General features: G+C 40.0%; 1 protein-coding gene across 2 annotated transcripts in view; it reads left to right on the top strand.

Annotated features, from left to right (window-relative positions):
- Positions 1-22,235, top strand: part of LOC136878909 (probable elongation factor 1-delta) — a 184,427-nt gene that overhangs the window by 131,282 nt on the left and 30,910 nt on the right. For both annotated transcript variants that reach the window (XM_067152509.2, XM_067152508.2), the window contains 2 exons: positions 19,687-19,812; positions 19,909-20,024. In XM_067152509.2, coding sequence (XP_067008610.2) covers positions 19,687-19,812; positions 19,909-20,024 — 242 coding nt within the window. The remainder of the gene's footprint in view (positions 1-19,686; positions 19,813-19,908; positions 20,025-22,235) is intronic.

Below are 22,235 nucleotides of genomic sequence, written 5' to 3'. Positions count from 1 at the left end.
TTTCTCAGTTTTGGGTAATTTAGCTGTTATCCTTGCTTCATAGTTTTCTTTCTTCTCCATGTCCTTCAACAGCCATGTCTTAATTTTTGGAATTTAATTTTGTTTAATTTAGGTCAGCGATTAATAGCCGATGGTCACTATTTAGGCACTCGCTGGGTATGACTTTAACATCTGTAACATACTGACCCGCTTTTCTATCAGTGATGATGAAATCGATCATAGTCTTGAGCTTTCCATCCCAGCTGTATCTCATTATTGTATGGCTGTCCCTTTTCTGATACCATGTGTTCTGGATGATTAAGTTGTTTTGCACACAGAAATCAATCAGGTTCTCTCCTTCAGAGTTTCTGTTACCATAGCCATAGGGGCCAACGATGTTTTCACAGTCTAGTATTTCTTTACCATCGTGGGCATTCAGATCACCCATAATGATTGTGTTCTCCTCTGTTATTTGTTCCTCAAGTTCGATGAGGAATTGCTCTTTCTCTTCTGTGGTACATCCTGTCTGCGGTGCATATACTTGTAGGAGAGTTTGATGTGCTTTACCAACACTTAGTCTCATCTGGATGATCCTATCACTCACATATTTGACATCTGTCTGTGTGTCTATATCTTTATGAAGGAGCAAGCCAACTCCATTTTTGGATTCATCATTGTTTCCCCTCCAGTACAGCACATATCCGTTTCTCAAGGGCTTCTTCCCTAACCTTTCCATTTTGTCTCGCTCACTCCCAATAGCTTGAGCTTACGCCTCTCCATAAGGTCCACAAGTTCTTCATATTTGTTGGTGAGAGTAAGAATATTGAGTGTACCCATTTTCAGTCGCTCTTTCTTGGGAGGGTTTTGTGTCTTCTGGTATCTCCGATGAGCATCAGACTTTTGGCCATTATAAATTCGGACGGTACGAGAAGAACTGTCATGTCCAGTATTTAATTTATTCTTCCATCCAAGGCTTGTTTTAGGTTTGAAAGCAGTATATTCATACTCAACCATTGACTTGCTAAGCCTAACACAGGTGAAGATTTTCTTTCGGGGTTTACTCCCTTAGCCTTTGAAAATCCCTCTTCTCTACAAGGCAGTGGTGTCCTCTTCTAATTTTCTCCAGGGAGGATGGGTTGCCTCATCCGCCATCTCTGCCATTCCGAAGGTCTCCTTCTCTGCTAAAGATGCCGTTAAGGTCTTCACCCATAACCCTGGGTATGGGTTCCACGTTATACCCCGTGGTGCTGGGTCCCTGTCTGAACTGAGCCATCCTTTCACACCAGCCTACTGATGTGGAGGATGCCCACCCCCGCAGCGTGGATGCGCCAGGCAAGAATTACTCAAATGAAGAACAGGGAAGGTGACCCTCTCTCCCTTGAGCCGGGTTTAGGTTGCGTATGATGCCACAACCAAAGGCAGAGTCTAAACATTGTGAATCTATTCCCAAATGGTTTCTGGAGATGGTCTCTGATATTTCCAGTTGGTGTATACAGATCTGTTCAAATGATTAGACTCAACAGATAAATTCATGTTATTTTGAAATACATTTAAGATACCTCTTCATAAAAGGGACTTTTCTTGTCAGAATGTTGGTGAACATGTGCAACATCAGTTCCCGCACAGTTTATGAATGCATCAAGCTGTTATCAACTCTGTTTTGACCTTCAGCAGTTTTTTTTTGGAGGTAGAGTCATTGCCTGCTTTATGACTGCAAATAGCAGTTGGATTCTTGCTTCCGACAACAGTGAAAAAGTGTAGTTATAGCAAATACAGTAGAGATAATACGCGACACGGATTTCGCCTTGCTAAAATGGGAGACAATTCGACGGTAGCGCTCCCCTCTTCTCTACAAGGCAGTGGTGTCCTCTTCTAATTTTCTCCAGGGAGGATGGGTTGCCTCATCCGCCATCTCTGCCATTCCGAAGGTCTCCTTCTCTGCTAAAGATGCCGTTAAGGTCTTCACCCATAACCCTGGGTATGGGTTCCACGTTATACCCCGTGGTGCTGGGTCCCTGTCTGAACTGAGCCATCCTTTCACACCAGCCTACTGATGTGGAGGATGCCCACCCCCGCAGCGTGGATGCGCCAGGCAAGAATTACTCAAATGAAGAACAGGGAAGGTGACCCTCTCTCCCTTGAGCCGGGTTTAGGTTGCGTATGATGCCACAACCAAAGGCAGAGTCTAAACATTGTGAATCTATTCCCAAATGGTTTCTGGAGATGGTCTCTGATATTTCCAGTTGGTGTATACAGATCTGTTCAAATGATTAGACTCAACAGATAAATTCATGTTATTTTGAAATACATTTAAGATACCTCTTCATAAAAGGGACTTTTCTTGTCAGAATGTTGGTGAACATGTGCAACATCAGTTCCCGCACAGTTTATGAATGCATCAAGCTGTTATCAACTCTGTTTTGACCTTCAGCAGTTTTTTTTTGGAGGTAGAGTCATTGCCTGCTTTATGACTGCAAATAGCAGTTGGATTCTTGCTTCCGACAACAGTGAAAAAGTGTAGTTATAGCAAATACAGTAGAGATAATACGCGACACGGATTTCGCCTTGCTAAAATGGGAGACAATTCGACGGTAGCGCTCCTAGTGACTTGACCTGAACAAATCGCGCTAAATTCAAATATCAATGGAAATGTATATACGGAAATGGATAAATAAATTACGTCTAGAAAGAAAGTGTTATTGAGATATTAACTTCGAAGTTGCTAAAGTAATTCTGGATAAATGAATGAAGAATTATTTAAAAGGTTATTATTCAAAGACTGAAATTAGACATATAAACAAGAAGTGTAATGGACTGGTGTGAAATGGCCTGATCTTTCATTTATGCATTACTTTTTTAGCTTTAGCATTCCTGCCTGAACTCTTACGGTTGGATTTGTCTTTTTTCTCATTTAAAAACATTGTATCATCACATTAAGACACTTGTCAATAAAAATATCGGCACATTCCTTACACATATGATGCAATGAATTAACATTTAATAGCTGGACAATTTTCCTCTTAACATGAAGACTACTAACAGAAAGATATTCCTTACACATTTTTTTAAAATTTATTTATTTATTTATTATTATTTTCTCAGATCTACAGTAAGAATACCTATTTGATCCGTTAAAGAGAAAATAACAATGTCCAGCCTAAGCCAAAATTCACACTCTATGAACTGTAAAAACAAAAAAAACAAAAAAAAAAATACATATCACACTCCATGTGCTGTACAGAAAAAGAAAAGAAAATAATGTACAGAATGAAGATAAATGAATAGAACATTATTTCTATTGTTTCCCAGAATATGCAATTTCAGCTGTATTATGAATGTCACAGACCTTCGTGCCCCTGCTGAGTAAACACGCGAACCTTTGCACATTCCATTCCTCCTACATTTCCTCTACTTGACTCCCTCTGGGTTGCTGATTCCTTACTTCCGTTGCACACACATTCTGCTACAACGTACTGTGCACACGTTGCAAATTTATCACTACACTACTTATCTGTTCCTACTCGTCTTATACAACCATTCTTAATCTAATTTAAATAATCATATATAACCAACTTTGCTTACCGATCTACCATTAGTTAATGAATCACTTATCAATACCCTTTAAACTGTGTTGTCTCTCTTATCATCCATCCATCATCACCTTTCATACTTAACACTTCAATTAGAGTCCTCCATCTAAACTTCACTACCTTTCTTATCATCCATCTATCGAACTCCACAAACCATACACGTACAGACACCATCACTAGACTAATTACCATCTAAACTTCGTTCCATCCATCATCTAAACTCCACTACCTCTCTTATTCATCTATCGAACTCTACAATTCATCCATCTTATACCTAAAAACACTTGAATAAATACCATACCATTTCAATACACTTGAAAACACCTTATCACCTCGTAACTTCTCTTATCCTTTGTCCATAAATACAGACAGCATCACTTGGATAAATACCATCTAAACTTCACTACCTCTCTTATCATCTATACCATTTAAACTTCGCTACCTCTCTTATCATCATCCCTCTTGACACTTCCAATCCAGTCGTCATATCATCACTTGAATAAATACCGTACAATTAATCCATCCATCTTTTACCTAAAAACACCATCACTTCAATAACAATTATACTACACATCATCCATCTATCGAACTCCACAACCATTCATCATTTTCCAGGCCACATTAACTTCAACAATTAGATACACATACTGACACCATCACTTGAATAATACCATCTAAACTTCTTTACCTCTCCTCATTTCCATCTCTCATCTAAACTTCGCTACCTCTCTTATCATCCATCCATCTATCGAACTCCACAATTCATCCATTTTGTACCTACAAACACTTGAATAGATACCATACAATTACAATACACTTAAAAACACCTTATCACCTTGTTACCTCTCTTATCTTTCATCCATATGTGCAGGCACCATCATTTGAATAAATACCATCTAAACTACGCTACCTCTCTTATCATCAATACCATTTAAGCTTCGCTACCTCTCTTATCATCCATCCCTCATCATCACCTTCCATTCTTAACACTATAAATCCAGTCGTCATATCATCACTTGAATGAATACCATACAACTAATCCATCCATCTTTTACCTAAAGACACCATCACTTCAATTACACTTATACTACACATACAGGTACCATTGCTTGGATAAGTACATACATACAGACACCACCATAAACTACACTTCCTCTCTTGTCATCCATCCATAGGCAAACTATGTTACTTGCTACTGTTACTTAACTTTTTACTTCTCGTAATTATTCCTTCCATTTTTCCCTTTTTGTCCCATAGGTCCTTCAAACTCAAGCTTCTCCCTTTGATCGCGGCACTTCTTACTTCTGCTTCCTCTCTCAAACCATTATTCTCACTCCGATTCTGTCCACTTGTCTTCCCCTGTGATTCTTTTTCTTCCCTCGCGCAGACCTCCGACACTAGTTCGTCCATTAATTTCCTGACTACTTCCATCCTCCTTGCATTTACTTTTTCTTCAGCTCTTTTCATGATCTCTTCCCAGGAACCCCATCTACTCAGTGTTCCTTCCTTTACAGTATGTACATCAGCCCTGGTAGTTTCTTCTTGCCTCGAACTGTCAGCCCCGCTTTTTTCTTTTTGCCTCACATCATTCCTGGTAGTTTCATCATCCCTCAATCTCTCAGCCCTGCTTATATCTTCTTGCCTCAAACTCTTTTGCCTCGAACTCTCATCCCTGCTAGTTTCTTCTTGCCTCAAACTCTCATCCATTAATTTCAGTTTCGATATTGTCCACTTTCGGGTCCAATTCCTGTCGCTCACCACAAGTATCTGACCACTAATATACGCTTTCAATCCCTGAATTTTTGCTTTCACAAAATGTTTCTTAAGAATTTTAAAATTTTTACTCTCTTCTCTTCCGAAATCTCTCTTAATTCTAATGTTCTCGCACTGTAGATTACCAGCGTTCCTTATCACTATATCTGCCATCAATGAAGATAGCAGCGACACTTTTATGGGCCTGTGCCCTCCCACCTTGCCAATTCTCTCCACATTGTCTATATCTACCTCACTGAAATTTATTTTCATTTTTTTTTTTTTTGTATAACATCTACCACTTTGTAAATAATGTCTACCTTAGATTCTGCCTTTTCTTCCTCCACCCCATAAATAAATATGGATTTCTTCTTACGCTCCTGTCTGCAGACTTCTATTTCTTTCTTCAGGTTTACCATCTCTTCTTCCATATTTTTTATTTTCTCTCTTAGTGACACCAGTTCTTTCTCGCTGCCTTCTATCATCGCCTTCGTATTTTTCATATAATCCTGGATCCACTGTCTCGTCTTTTCTTGCTCCTGGACTTGTTCTTGAAGCATCTTCTTTAATTGTTCAAACGGACATACCTCCTGTATTACTTCTTTTACTACTTTCCTCATAGCCTCTACGTCTATCCAATTCATCGTATCTATCTCCTTGCCGACCGCTTGACCTTGCCACTTCCTCACTCCTAATCCACTCCACTCAGCAGGCGCACACCACGCGATACGTCCGTCCTCCTCACTGGCTTAAGCTAGACTGCGTCCTTACACATATGATGCTGTGAATTAATAAATAATAATAATAATAATAATGTTTTTTTGTTTTGTTTTACGTCCCATTACTACTCTTACGGTGTTCGGAGACGCCGAGGTGCCGGAATTTAGTCCCGCAGGAGTTCTTTTACGTGCCAATATATCTACCGACACGAGGCTGACTTATTTGAGCACCTTCAAATACCACCGGACTGAGCCAGGATTGAACCTGCCAAGTTGGGGTCAGAAGGCCAGCGCCTTAACCGTCTGAGCCACTCAGCCCGGCGAATTAACATTTGTTAGCTGGACAATTTTCCTCCTAACATGAAGCCTACTAACAGAAAGATAATCTATAAAATCCTGGCTTTAATCTGAAAAGAGGGATAAAGAAAGAAAAGTATGAAAATGTTGTCGATAGTGATGCTTTAAGGAATATTTACGTACAATTAGAGCAAAAATGTAACACACCCTTGGCTGTATTGTCGCGGATTTCTAAAGTCGCTGGCCTGGAAATGATCTGAACAGCTCGTATAATTCTTATATAAGCGTAACGTCCCTTCTTTCTTGTACACCTTAACCAAATCGCTTGTGTGACATTTCAAAACCCACAGATCACACCTACAACACCACATCGGTATTGAAGGTTAACTGCTGCACTATAGAATAAAATGTGTATTACATTTTATGCCAGTTAAAATATGGGTCGAGCAGGTCAGAAGATTATGAAGTACTATAAAAATCTCTGTCACTGGAAGAATATATATGCAAACACAATATTACTTACATGTTCTTGTCACGAGGGAACCTGAAGATCGACCGCGCATTTTTCTCTACTTTGTAATTACTGCAGCCAAACACAGCACATACCTTTCCCCTCATGTTGAGAGGAGATATCAAGGAATGACACACACTACTGTTTATTTATGTCAACTCACTGAAAACGCATAAATAACACCAAAAACTTCACACAGAAATACACGTGCTCTTATGAGAGAATTAGTACTGTTCAGGTCTATCTGCTAGAGTGAGCTCCAGTAGCTGTCCCTTGATATCTCGCTCAGTGTCGCGTATTATCTCTACTGTATTTGGTTATAGCCATTGTTGGTGGATTGTACTGTTGCTAGGGAAGTGTAACTATCTCTAACCATTAATTTTAAAGTGATCTCATACGGTTTTATTCAATCAGTTGTTTCTTTCCAACTTCTAGTGCTATGTACCGTATAATCGGATTGTTTTTGATAATGGGGAAAGGCAAAGACATTTCCCCACGTAAAATTGCAGTTGTCAATACTCTGCTGAGTGAAGGAAGGTATTCACAGAGGCAAATTGCACGTAAAGTGTCTTTAAGTCAAAAATCAGTGAGTAGAATTAGTGTAGGATAGAAAACAACTTATCATCGAAATACAGTGGGAAAGTGTGGGCGAAAATCAAATCTTTCTCCACGAGGCATTAGAACTCTAAAAAAAAAAATTGGCTTTTCTCAATAGAAAATGCACTTCTTAGGACTTGAGCATTAGAATGGCAGGTTATGGAGCAGTTGTTCCTCCTGGAAATGTCTGGAGGATCTTGTGTAGTGAGGGCATCAAATCGTGCAGACCAAGGAAGGAAGCGAAGATCACCCCATCAATGGCACATTCACGTTTGTAATGGGCAAAAGAACTTCAGGTCTGGTCTGATGAATGGGAAAAAAGTGTGTTTTAGTGATGGGTCGTATTTCAGCATTTCTGAAGAATGTTCAAGATACATACGTCGTCGACGTGGAGAGGAATACAAGTTGGAGTGCATACAACAGACTCTGAAACACCCAACTGCAATGATGGTGTGGGGTGTGATGTCCATCTATTGGCCTGGACGAATTCAAATTTTGGAGGGGACAATGAAACAGGACAATTACAAACGGGTTCTTGAAGAACAACTCCTTCTTCAGGCCGAAGAATGGTTTGACGATGGCTCTTTCATATTCATGCATGATAATGCACCTTGTCATACAGCCAGAAGTGCCACAAATTTTTTAAAGGACAAGGATATCAGTGTTCTTCCATGGCCGGGCAACAGTCCGGACATGAATCTAATAGAAAATGTATACATCAAACACAAGATGATGAAAAAGAACATAACCAACAAACATCAGCTGATTGCAGAAATAAACAATCTGTGGTATACAGATGTCGAACTGAAGGATATGTGCATAAATCTTGAGAGCCAAAACGGCTAAAGAGTGCCATTCAATACAAAGGGTACCATACAAAGTACTAAACTGCTCAGTTGTATTCAGGGATTTAATTGTAATGATGTAGTAGTAATTTTGTAGGTTGATTAAGTTTTACGTATGAAGTTAAAAAGTTGATGTGATGATGGCAAAAGTGGGCTATATTAACTCCAAACATCAAACAACTTGTGCAAGGGACTGATGTTATGCTAAAATACTAGTTTTGTTAATATAAATACTTTTTCAACGTGATTTGGGGAAGAGAATTAAAAAGTGCTTGATCTGCCTGTTGAGTCTAATAATTTGAACAGATCTGTATGTAGCAGAAGCCACTCCTTCCGAATAAAGCCGTTCTGTAGAAGGCATGCCAAACCATCAGCTGATAACTAGCATATGTTACGAGTTCTACTTCCGAATGTAATACATAGTAACTGGAAACATTATTTTGATAACTGCGGCTGTTGAAAGACAGACCCTATCTTTAAGTACATTTCATGCTTGTTCTCTACATTTATCACATCAGGATTTACGTAAACAGCTGTCCATGAGATAAGACAGACTACATTGTTTAGGTTAGGTATATTATCGCCCTGATGGTGCCAGAAGTTCCTCGACGGAAAGAATTAAAATAAATAACAGGAAAATATACCGCATTTATTGATATCTACAGGTGTGGTGGTAATGCGTTTTATTATCATAATGTTTAATTCCATACGTTCGTTATCTCTGTTTTTATTAACGCATACCCTAGGATGTTTTGTTTGGCGTCTCCGAAAATCGTTTAAAATACATGGGGACATAAAATTATTATTATTTGTTAGGTACGTTGGTGAGTAAAAACAATCGTTTTAATTGGATAGCTTTTATCACGTTTTAAACTTACTTCTCTCCAAATATATACCTATATTGCCTGTATTAGCCCAAGTCACGAAATATTAAACGATCACTTTGTTAATGATCTCATCTGCTGTATAAACAACAACAACCACGAATATTTCTCAATTAAAGTAAACTTGTTTCCTCATCCCGAGGTGGTACAGCTCTTTTTAGACACACCCCCAGTTCAGGGGAGTTACATCTACCGCTTTTACCACGTATCAACCTTCATGCCATTCGTAAAGCTCTGGCAGTACGGTACCGGGAATCGAAGTCGGACTCCCGAGAACAGCAACTAATTGTGCTAACCATTATGCTGGCGGACATTATTAACTACAAAACACAGACGTTTAGCATGACTGATGCATGCTTGCAATGCGCGGGTCGGACACAAAGCTAGGCCTATTCCCCTATTTGTGCGACGTCATCGGAGCTGCAGTAGACCTATGCTACGAAGGCGGACATTTCTTAACTACAAAACACAGGTGTACCGCATGACTGATGTATGCTTGCAATGCGCGGGTCGGACACAAAGCTAGGCCTATTCACCTATTCGTGCGACGTCATCGGAGCTGCAGTAGACCTATGCTACGGAGGCAGACATTTCTTAACTACAAAACACCGCTTTTACCACGTATCAACCTTCGTGCCATTCGTAAAGCTCTGGCAGTACGGTACCGGGAATCGAAGTCGGACTCCCGAGAACAGCAACTAATTGTGCTAACCATTATGCTGGCGGACATTATTAACTACAAAACACAGGCGTTTAGCATGACTGATGCATGCTTGCAATGCGCGGGTCGGACACAAAGCTAGGCCTATTCACCTATTTGTGCGACGTCATTGGAGCTGCAGTAGACCTATGCTACGGAGGCGGACATTTCTTAACTACGAAACACAGATGTATCGCAAGGGTTCGACGCATTATCATTGTGTAGGTCGTACAGACAAAACTATTCACAAATTTGTGCGATGTCATCAGAGCTGCAATAAAACTTGTACTCACTTCGAAGCGGAATCGTTGTTCTTCTCTGACTAATTACGTTGGGGGGTCTAATACACGAGTAAATACAGTAGTTATATATACTGCCAGTCGTTTCCTTCCTGTTCCTGAACCTCTCCTCTCCCAACATCAGTGAAAACCTTAAGAAATTGGTGATACATTCCAAAAATCAATTAACAAGGGAAACAAAAAAACCTTTTCTTCTGCTCTGATTAGCATTTCACAGTCAGCCTTCCGTTGTTAGAAGAAGAACTTGCTATGTTTCCAAAAGACCAGCTACTTCCCTGTTCCCAGTCTTGTTTATTGTATTGGACCAGTTATGGTCTATTGATTTTGCTGGTCTCACTTCTGTTTGATATATCAGAGATTCTGCTAAACAAGTTGGCCTCAGTTTTTTATTTGTTAGAAGAATTTGTGGTTTGTTGAGGGGTGGCAATTCCATCGTTCCCAGTGGTCCATTATTCTTAGGTTTTTTATTCAGGTTCCGGGATATTAGCAACAGGGCTTGTTAACCGACTACAGAACCCCAGAGATTTTTACCTTTAAATATAACTTTAACCTTTCCAGTGCAGATGATTTTTTGGCTCTGAGCAGATTTTTTAATATATTTTTTATTTTAAAATATGTAGAATATATTTTTCTTGCACTAAATTTAATTATACCAAAGCTGTATTAAGATTACCTGCTGTTACTGGAAGGTTGAACAGCATCTGTTGGTTGTAAAGTTGAATTTTCTTATTTTATATCCGTACATTTAGTGCATTAATGGCACAAGTCACTGCAAGTTACATATATACATTATACAATTTTTCTACAAAACACACAACACTTTTGCGGCTTTTTAGAAATGTTGTGAAGTGTGATACACCTCAAAGCATCTATCGGGTTGCAGAAAAGGCTTCTGGCTGCAGGTTTTACAGCAATAAATTGTTTCCTTGCATAGCCCTTTTATTTTAACGACGCAAGCTATGGAACCTTTCTCCTTCCTAACCATAAAGTGAGGTAGTCCATTCAGGCATTGTTCTGAGGGCAAGAGAGTGCCTTCCCCTTTAGGAATACCCCTCTTTTTTCTTGGAGGTCACCCATTCAAAGACCAGTAACGCAACAAGTTGTTGCCTGCACTTTCTATGTATAATTGGGTCAGAGTTATCGTTTTTCTGGACCATGACATGCAGCAGATATGAATTGACAATGCTCAAAGAGCCAGAAGAACATTTTCTTATACCACTTTATTGTCCTAAACATGAAGTGGTAAGAGGCTATATAGAGATCACTACGATCCACACCACCCATGTGTTTCATGTAGTCTACCGTCATATTGGGTTTGTGTATCAGGGGCTTGTTTGGGTAGCGGACTGATGTAACATCTGTCTTTGACCCTTCATGGCTAGTGCTCAACATGAAAACTGTCCTTTTATCTTTCCATGCGAGACCAATTTTAGAATCTTTACAAAAAGAAATTACCGTATTTCGCGGCATAATCGTCGCACTTTTTATACCAAAATTTTCGGAAAAAAATTGTAGGGTGCGACCAATATACGATGAATATATAATGCCAGTATTTGTATTACTCAAAAAATGTATTTATAACTAAATTGTATTTGATACAAATTTAAGATGCATGTAATACTCGCGTTTGTACATCAAAATAATTAAAATAGTCTAAAACAAAATTCATAATTTTTCGCAACAATTCGGCGAACGTTTTTCCAACCTGAAAATAAAAATGAACGTATTAAGTTAATTTGTCATTAATTTGAGTATTAAAGTTAAAATATTACACTTGCAAAAAATTATCGCTTTGTTGTGAAATGCGGACTTACCGGTACGCAATTTATTCCAAATCTTCGGTGTCGCTATCGCAGGTTTCGCTATCTGATGCGCCGTCCTCGCCTCTGTTAATACCAGTATCAGATTCTTCGTCTCCCTGCCACACTGCGTCATCTTCGGAACCGTCTAGTGCATTCGAAATCCCAGTCCTTTTGAAGCTCTTGGAGACTAGTTCAGGTGGTGTAAGATCCCAACTCTTCTTCACCCACGAGCATAACAAGTCCAAGGGTGGACGCCTGATATTTCCGGCGGGCGTCAATTGCTGATCGCCGCTCATCATCCACTTGTTGTAAAATCGACGTAAGTGGTCTTTAAAGGGTTTATTAACACATACGTCTAGTTGCTGCAACTTGTGAAAATTGGATTATATAATTCCACCTTTACAATACTGCAAGTGTCTTTATTGAAAGACTACATTAAATAATGTTATTGTAAAGGTGGAATTATATAATCCAATTTTCACAAGTTGACACTTTGACAATACGGGCTCTATTATGAAGTTTATTTCTTGTAGTTGCTGCAAAGCAGATGTTAGGCCACCAGGAATGACTATCTGCCGTGTCTTATTTGTAGTGAGAATTTGCTTCACTTCGTTCACGAGGTGACCTCGGAAACTATCTAAAACAAGCAGAGCTGGTCTTCTATTCCACACAGTTTTAACCCAGTCCAGCATGAGTTCTACGTCCATCCAACCCTTTGGTTGCACTCGTACATGAATTCCACGGGGAAACTGTATATTCTTAGGCATCGTTTTCCTCTTGAAAATGATGTAAGGCGGCAACTTTCTCCCGTCAGCTGTAATGGCTAGCATTGCTGTGCATCGCAACTTCTCACTACCGCTGGTTTTCATTAATACACTCCGTGATCCTTTTAGCGCAATAGTGCTGTTGCGAGGCATATCAAAAAAGATTGAAGTCTGATCGGCATTACCGATTTGAGAAAGCAAGTACGAAGTTTCCTTGCGCAAACGTATGACAAATCGGTGAAAATTTACAATCTTGTCCGTGTAATCAGCAGGCAACTTTTGACTTAGTGTTGTTCTCCTTCGCACTGACAGATTGTGTCGTCACATGAACCCCTTAATCCACCCACGAGTCGCCTTAAACTGAGTTACCGGTATGTTGTGTTTGCGCGCTACCTCCTGTCCCTTAATTTGTAACATTTCATATGATACACTGCAGCCATTGTTACGTATTTCACTGACGTACCTAAACACTTCTTCGTCAATTATAGGAAACTTCCCTGTTTTAGGACCTCTAAACGCGCATCTAGAAGGGTTTGTGCTTTTTAGCTTGTTTTTTACTTTCCGCCAGTCACGCACCAACTTTTCACTCACAGAAAATTTTCTTTCTGCAGCTCTGTTCCCGTGCTGTTCAGCGAAGGCAATTACGCTTAGCTTGAAGCCCGCAGAATAGTTTCTATATTTACCCATAATCGCTTATAAATACTTCACACGTTAATGTTTTGCGATATAAATGACTTTCCGTAATTGTTCACTATTAAAACAAATTATTTCTGCAAACACCCAAAACACAAATTAAAAACTTAAATTCTCACGCACACATGTCTACAGTAATCACGTAAATCTGAAACAAATAAATGCATCTGTGATCTGTCCATTCCAGAGCAGCCAATACTGTTAGGCAGCAAGGGAGCATGCAACAATTTATCAGTTTAGCTCATTGGTTGCGAGACACTACTGCGCTTGCGCAAAGCTCGCAAACCGGAGCTCTAGCTAGCGCGGTGTAGATCTACTGTATAGTTGACTGTATTCCGAGACGTCAGTAACAAACATTCATTTTTTTCAGTTTCTTTTAAACATACGGTAATTAGGTTAATATTTCTTCCCAGTTATTGATGATTTTACATTACATAACTGACGAGTTTATAAAATAAAACTTTAATAGCATTGGATAATAATTATCTTGACTGCTTGGATAGAAGTTTTCATCCCATGCCCGGACACTTATGACGTAGTAGTAAGATAAGAGTCTAGCGATGACAACTGAGACATCGTAAATAATTCGGCTGAATAATTCCGTGGAAATCTGCGTTATCGTCTTGGATTTCACTTCGTGCACAATAACACAGGAGCCGGCCCCATGGTGTAGGGGTAGTGTGCTTGCCTCTTACACGGAGGCCTCGGGTTCAATTCACGGCCGGGTCAGGGAATTTTACCTGTATCTGAGGGCTGGTTCGAGGTCCATTCAACCTACCTAGCCGGTATTTCCTGGCGACGTTGCCGATAAGCGATAACTTACAGCCTTACGTATTTCAAATGGGAACTCATAATATGTAGGTGGTGAATAAATAGTACACTGTCTCGCGACCACGTTGTCAAACTGCCGATAGTCTACCGGTAAGCCATGCGTCGTACATATACCGGTATTATTTATTTATACGTTGTGCAACATGTCGCAAACGTGACTGTGTTGCCAAATTGCCCATAAACCATACACGTATTTAAATTGCGCATTCATATGCAACTTACATTGCAGTTCCATTTACCTTTTAACCAGATTAGTGAACAAAATTTGGACGTGCGACGATTATGTAATTAAAGGTTTAAAGTCCGATTTTTGTATTGAAAATAAAGGATGCGACGATTACGCGGTGGCGACGATTATGCCGTGAAATACGGTATGTCCCCTTGTTTCATTTTGCTCAGATTTTTCTTTTGGAGCTGATGTGGCATGTCCTTACGGGATGGCATGACTACCTGTTGTTAGTATGTTCATCGATAGGAGTTGGTCAGCTAATTGTGGTGAGTTATAATACCTGTCACTATATACGTGATAGCCAGAAGGAGGGTTCTTGACATTTTTGGTGAGAGAAGCAGCTAGAGTAGTAAAAATTTGAGTGGTTTTTAGAAGGTCTGAACTAGTTTCCTCTTTACCATTGTAAGGTTTGTAATAGTACACATACCCGTTACTACTGTCTGACAGAACAAACATTTTGAGTCCAAATGTTGTGGGCTTCATTGTGTTGTAAACTTTAAATGAAATTCTCCCCATGAAGAATATAGTACTCACGTCAATAGAAATCTTTTCACCTGGTGTATAATGAAGCATACACTTTTCTCTGATTTTATTAATGACGGGGTCTACATACTGAATTTTTGAGACGATCTTGATTTTGGGAAAGGTGTGCAAAATGTAGATTCCAAAACAGGAGTAAAAGTTCATCACGGGGAAATGCGTCCGTAAAGAATGGTACCTTACTAACCCATGCCTTAGAGAAATAATCGGTAATATCCCTGAGGGGGTGAAGCCCCATGTTTATCACAATTCCTAAGAGTGCTTTTATGTCTGAATTCAGAGGATGTTTCCATTCCTTTAGCCTTGACTTCTGTGTGAGTGGGGGCGGGGTGTTCTTTTGTTTTATAATGTCACCGTAGAGACAGGTTTCTTCACAAATTGTATATATCAACTCATCGTCGGAAAAATAGCTCAAAATACTCTACAGGCTCTGTATTACTATCAAAACTAGTCGGAAGAACTGGACCAGGGTTTATACCTAACAAAGGAACCCTATGACTAGGCCTCGGGTCCCTGTCGGACACATCTCTCCACTCTGAGTTACTGCCGCCGTCAGACGCCACACTGTCCCTTGTGGTGTCCTTGCTCTCACACTCTTCAGTTTCACTTATTTCACTATCACTGTCAGAAAAACTAATATCTGAAATATGTTCATCACGCACATCCTAAACAGATACTACCTTATTTGCTCTCATGTAACTCGCACGTTTTTGACAAGAAATAAGTGTGAACAATTTCAGTGCATGATATATGCAGGGATTTGTGTGCAAAAGATCGTATTCCCCCAAAAAATTGCATTAGGCTATTGAAACAAGTCAACTGGCATACTAATCCTATTCATTGTCTCTGCCTTCAGTCTCCGAGTTATTCTCGCGTGCATCATTCTAGTTACCATCCCATACTGCATCATCCTGACTTCCGTCCAACGCATTTGCGATGCCCATCTTCAAGAAACTCTTTAAAATAACATCTGCCAACACCATAACCCATGCCCACAAAACCCAATCACACACGAGTTCAACTGATGGTCTCTTTATTTTGCCTACTGGCGGCAGCTCATGCTCCCCTCCTGCCATCCATTCGGCGTAAAATTTACGTATGTTGTCCTTTAAGGGCTTGTTAACGGAAACATCTAAGGGCTGTGGACAATGTGCGAGTCCACCAGGAATTATGAGATCAGTTTTCATTTCTTGAAGATGTTTCTTTGTGTCTTCCACCAAGTGTCCGCAGAAACTGTCCCACACTAGCATTGCTGGGCGTCGAAACAGTGCCCCTGGCTGTGCTCCTCGCACCGTACGGACCCAGTCCTAGACAAGAGCTGTATCCATCCATCCTTTGTCTTGAACCTGTACTTGAATGCTTTTGGGAAGCTTCGCTTTAGGCACTTTTGAAAATAATGACTGGGCGAGTTGGCCGTGCGGTTAGGGGCATGCTGCTGTGAGCTTGCATCTGGGAGATAGTGGGTTTGAATCCCACTGTTGGCAGCCCTGAAGATGGTTTTCCGTGGTTTCCCATTTCATTACCAGTCGTGCTCCAACTCCTAGGCCTTTCCTATCCCATCGTCGCCATAAGACCTATCTGTGTCAGTGTGACCTAAAGCCACTAGCAAAAGAAAAAATTGAAAATAATGTACGGTGGCAATTTTCTTCAGTCTGTGCTTATTGCTAGCATGACAGTGCAACGCTGTTGTTAACACCCAATTGTGCGTACAAGCACGCTAGATTCTCCCTTGTTGTTGATGGTGGTGTTGCATGGCATGTCGAAGTTTATCAGGGTTTGATCTGCATTGCCAATTTGTGATAAGAGGTAATTGTTTTTCTTCCTCATTTCTATCACATGACGATGAAAATCTATGGTTTTGTCGCTGAAATTGGCATTCTCTGGCAAAGAGATGTTCGCATTCGCTGACACAATTCATTTCATGTCATGAATCTATGGATCCAACCCCGGCTCACTTTCAGATCCGAACAGCTAATTCCTCCCTTAATCGCTAGTTCGCGCGCTTTGAAATGTAACATCTTGTGTGAGATGCTAAAGCTATCATTTTGCAACTCTGCAACGTAATGAAGCAACTCGTCTCCCAGTTCAGGAAATGTACCAGCTTTCGGCCCTCTGAATTCCTTGCGTGATTGGTTAGTGGTTTCTCGCGCAGCTTTCTGTTAACACCAGTAGCGAGCGTTAAACTCGGTCACACTGGATTCTCGACCGGCAGCTCAGCATATTTTATCACTTTGAGTTCAAACCCAACCGTATAACTCCCACGTTTCTCCATAACTTAAAGATCGACCTACACAAGAAAACTTAAATGAGAAACAAGAATGAAAAGTGAAGACAGAATACAACAGATGGACGATATCTAATGCTTTGATCATTCGACTGCCTGAACAGGGAAATATTCCCTGTTCACATGATCAACTCTGCCGGACAGGTAGCGATAAGCATATTGACAAAGACAGAAGAGTGAGTGGGATGGCAGAGTGTGACTGACTGACTAGGAATGCAGCTTTGGGGTGGGGGTTTGTGAGATAGGTATTTTTGTTCCAACAGCTAGCCTCAACCGTTCTGCTGGTAGAAAGTACAGTAACAGCAATTGGTACAGTCCCAATATTTAATGTAGGCATGTCCGCGGTGATATGTTAACTATCAAACCTGTGTCTGCACGGTGCTGCCATCTTCTGAGCCTAGCAAAGAGAGACATATGGAGCAATTGTGAAGTGAGTGCCACGAAGTGGTTCCTTCATCTTAGCAATCAAGTCAAAGTCACAAGGGCTTAAGTCTGGAGAATGTGGTGGATGGTATAGCAATTCCCAGCCCTGGTGGCCAAACAAATCTGCCACAGTTTGCGCTGTATGCAGCCGAGTTTTGTCGTGCAAAGTGATGGATGGGCTCCACAGAAGGTATCATCGCTTCTTTCTCAAAGCTGGTCACAGGTTGTGTTCCGAAAATAAACGGTAAGACTGCACATTGACGGTCTGCTGTGGAGGAACGTAATGCAATACGATAACACCATCGCAGTCATACACGAGAATAACCATAACTGTGTCCTTGCTGGGGTTTTGATGAACTTGGATTAGTGTTTCAGTTGTGGCTTGTATGATTTGGCCCATGTCTCATCCAGCGTAATGATAAGGCATAAGAAAGTCTCTCCTTCGTGCTCATAGCGCTCCAAGTAGTTAGGAGCAGCATCGTATTGTAACCATTTCTGGATTTCTATCAAATCACGTGGAACCTATCGTGATGCTATTTTTCTGATGTCCAGACGTTCCTTCAGAATGTATAGCACAGTCGTTTGTTCTAATCCAGTGTCTTGGGCCTGCTCACAAATCATATGGCATCGATCATTGTCCAGTAATGTGGCAAGAGCATGCACTTCTTCACTGACACTAGAATGACCTGGTCGGTGCATGTCTGCCACATTTTGGCGTCCCTTGTTGAAGGCTTGTACCCACCATGTCACTATTCTGTAAGCTAACAAGAGGCGCTGTTCCTCTCACCAGTTCGTATGCGTGTGATGTAAGTTCCAACCATCATAGTACACGACCCAGTCAATAGCTAGCCTGAGCATAAAACTGGCCAAAGCTGTGGTCTGCTCCCTTATTCCCTTCAAGTATTTAAACTATTGTATCCATTTTTTAACCATTCAGCAATTAATTATTAATGGTTTACAATTTAAGATGTAATTAATAAATTGGTACTCCTTTCTTCAATAAAGTCAGCACTAGTGCATTAGTGTGAAGAGTTAACAAGATGAAATGAATGACATGATATATGATGCAGAAAGGGAGAGGGTGAAACCTGGTGCTGGCGCATAGCCCACTCTGTCAAATAGCACCAAGGGGTCTGCTCAGAGCTTAAGTCTCCCACTGGGCGAGTTGGCCGTGCGGTTAGGAGCGCGCAGCTGTGAGCTCGCATCCAGGAGATAGTGGGTTCGAATCCCACTGTCGGCAGCCCTGAAGATGGTTTTCCGTGGTTTCCCATTTTCACACCAGGCAAATGCTGGGGCTGTACCTTAATTAAGGCCACGGCCGCTTCCTTCCCATTCCTAGGCCTTTCCCGTCCCATCATCGCCGTAAGACCTATCTGTGTTGGTGCGACGTAAAGCAAAGTAGCAAAAAAAAAGTCTCCCATCAGATGGACGAATCCCCATCAACAGTATCATAAGCTCTCACTCCATATGAAGACTGTGGAGAGGTTTGGAATTGAATCCAGGCTTTTGTCACCCAATCTAGTGATTATAACTTGTATACTGTCACAATTATATTACATTTTTTATCAACCAGCGCGACTCAAACCGCTAACCACTGTGTCAGACCATACAGACTTGATGCCTTAACGATCATGGCTACTAGACAGGGATTTCTGCATCTTTAATAACCCTACTGCTACTGGTGCCACACAGACCAATGCCGTACAATGCTATAACAGGATCCGTCATTTGAGGTGAAGCATTACCAGCCTTATTTCAAATAATGCATGCACCCAAGGTTTTCTTTGCTAAATTCCAGAAGAAATGTGCACAGAATATTCATATATGTACAGTATGTTACATCTAGGTGTGTTTCGACATGGTTCTACAAGGTGGTGTAATGTTTTTTTATCAGGTTAATAGTGTTGCAAATCTCATTATGTTATTGTCATATTTCTTTCTTCTCAGAACCAGTTCTAATTGCCAAGTCAAATATAATCTTGGATGTAAAACCCTGGGATGACGAAACAGATATGAAAGAAATGGAGAAAGCTGTTCGTGCTGTGGAAACAGAAGGCTTGCTATGGGGAGCCTGTAAGTAATATGCAGCAGATGACTTCATTTACTCTAAAAATGTAGTGATATGATATTGGTGGATCTTTAACGTAAGACACTTTGTTTGTATTACAGCTAAACTTGTACCACTAGCCTATGGCATACACAAGCTTCAGATATCGTGTGTTGTTGAAGATGAGAAGGTTTCTGTTGACTGGTTACAGGAGAAACTGGAAGAGATTGAAGATTATGTAAGTTTTCTTCCTCCATTGTCATTAATTTAAAAGATGCCTTTATGGCTTAATTGTTTTCACAGTAGATAGCAGAAAGTTTAACCTCACTATAGCATCTTTACATGGATGTCAAGCATAGTTTTAAGTGAAAGTGGGAGAATTGATGGTAGACCATGAAAAATGTAATTTCAGACATTGCCTGCTTATGATTTAGTTTTTTTGCAGTGGAGCCTGGTTACCACATTTTCCTGTGGACCAATTAAAAGACTTTAAAGAAAACCACTGTGATATTCTGAAGGAAAGATGTATCTGAAGGATGAGCTGTACATCTATCACCAGCACTGTCTTCCTTCTTGCCGATCCCATCTTAGCATCCAAGCTTCGTAAATATTTTAGAAATGCCTCCAATGTGATCCACGCCCTTTTGTTAAAATCATACTTACATGGGAGTGTATCCGTGGCATTTTTCTCTGCAAACAGCATGTCTTGGATGGGAGCAAATTGTAAAACACTCCCATTTCATTGGTGTTAAAAATATCCTCATCATCATATCCTTGAAGAAGTTGAAGTATCATATTCCTTTTCCAGTACACAACTGTATCTTGCTGCAATGGCTGCAACAACTGGACATCTTAATTTAGTTTTCATTTGTTAATTTATGTATTTACTTATATTTTACATCATTTTTGTACTTTTTTTTTTCTATTTTTCTGTATTGTACATATTTCTCCAGATTTCTACTTTATGTTTTACCTTGACTTTTTATATTTATTCTATTTTGTAAATTATTTGGTGCTTTTGCATGTTACTCAGTTTGTGCACAGCTTAACTTGTACCGTAAGATAAATGAATAAATACCTGTATCGTCAATAAACTTCCGCACTCTGGCCATGCATGTTTTGGAATGAAAGATTGTGCCATTTTTTAAAACGATCAGACAAGCCATTAGAAGCATGGAAATCGACCAAACCCAGCTTAAGTGCTACTTCTCAAGGCTTTTGTGTAAGCATTCTCACTTTTTTTCCACGAACCATTTCATTAAAATGTTTTCAAGTTCCTTGTATGGCGAAGAACAAAATTTCTTCCATATTTTTGCTCCAGAACCGCACTCCACTTTTGCAGTCAGAATTGCTTCCTTCTGTTTCATGATGGCAAACAGCGTAGCGGGTGCCAAGTAATATTTTTTTGCCACCTGTGACAAAGGTACTTGGCTATCCCTTTCAACATCGCTAATGATGTCAATCTTTTGTTGAAGAGTCGGTTATTACATTTAGCAGCCATAATGAACGTAGTCCGCCGCAACTCGCAGTACAACTCTTATCTCAGACACAAAAGTAACTCGTAGCACAACTTGCAACGCAGGAACAAACTAGTGAATCAAGCTAGAGATATTTTTCATTCTGCGCCCTTCGCCTGATTCCTAAGCAGCGATTGGTGCCGACGGAAATGCCTAGCTGGTCCAATAGCGCTGTGGCTATAGGTTAAGGCAGCTGACCTCACTGGAGATATAACCATTGAACTATCGTTAGTGAAGATTCTTCTTTTTCAGATGACTGAACATAAGCTATTTAATTTCATTATGGGATTATTTATACATTTTCAAATTTATTATTAATTATCATTATTACGGATGCTATAAAATATGACGGTAGAAATGTTGCAAGCTTCATGTACGATATGAAATTAATCATTTTATGGATATTTTAAGGTTAACTAGCGACCCATCCCGACTAAAACGATCCTAACTCCCGAACTGTTCATGCAAATTATGTACTTTTAAAGATTTTAATCCTTAATGAGTCTTAGAGGAGTTTAAACACTTTAATTGGATGTAAAATTTGGGGAAAAACTCTTGTTTGTTTGTTTGTTTGTTTGTTTGTTTGTTTGTTTGTTTGAAAGGTGTTTTTTTTTTTTTTTTTTTACCACCGACTACGAACTAAATTTCCTCTACATAGCAAATGGTTTGAGATAAGTATATGCCCTCACAGAGTTTTTTGTAGAGCTTGAACAGCTCTACATTTCGTACCTTTACTATTGGAGTCTATCGATGGCGGTTCAGGCAGCGTAAGCCATGGAAGGCACGACTTTCTACTTATTCCATAATTTTTCTAGAATACATTTTCATTTCATTTAATATCCATAGCCTTACCAGTTTCTAATTGCTTTTAATCTTCTGAAATATATCTTTCACTGTAAATCACGTGAAATTTGCAAGAGACTTTCCGCCTA

Source organism: Anabrus simplex, chromosome 8 (assembly GCF_040414725.1).
Source record: "Anabrus simplex isolate iqAnaSimp1 chromosome 8, ASM4041472v1, whole genome shotgun sequence".
Lineage (NCBI taxonomy): Eukaryota > Metazoa > Arthropoda > Insecta > Orthoptera > Tettigoniidae > Anabrus > Anabrus simplex.
The sequence above is the reverse complement of the archived record's forward strand: the minus strand, read 5'-3'. Positions and strand labels throughout refer to the sequence as shown.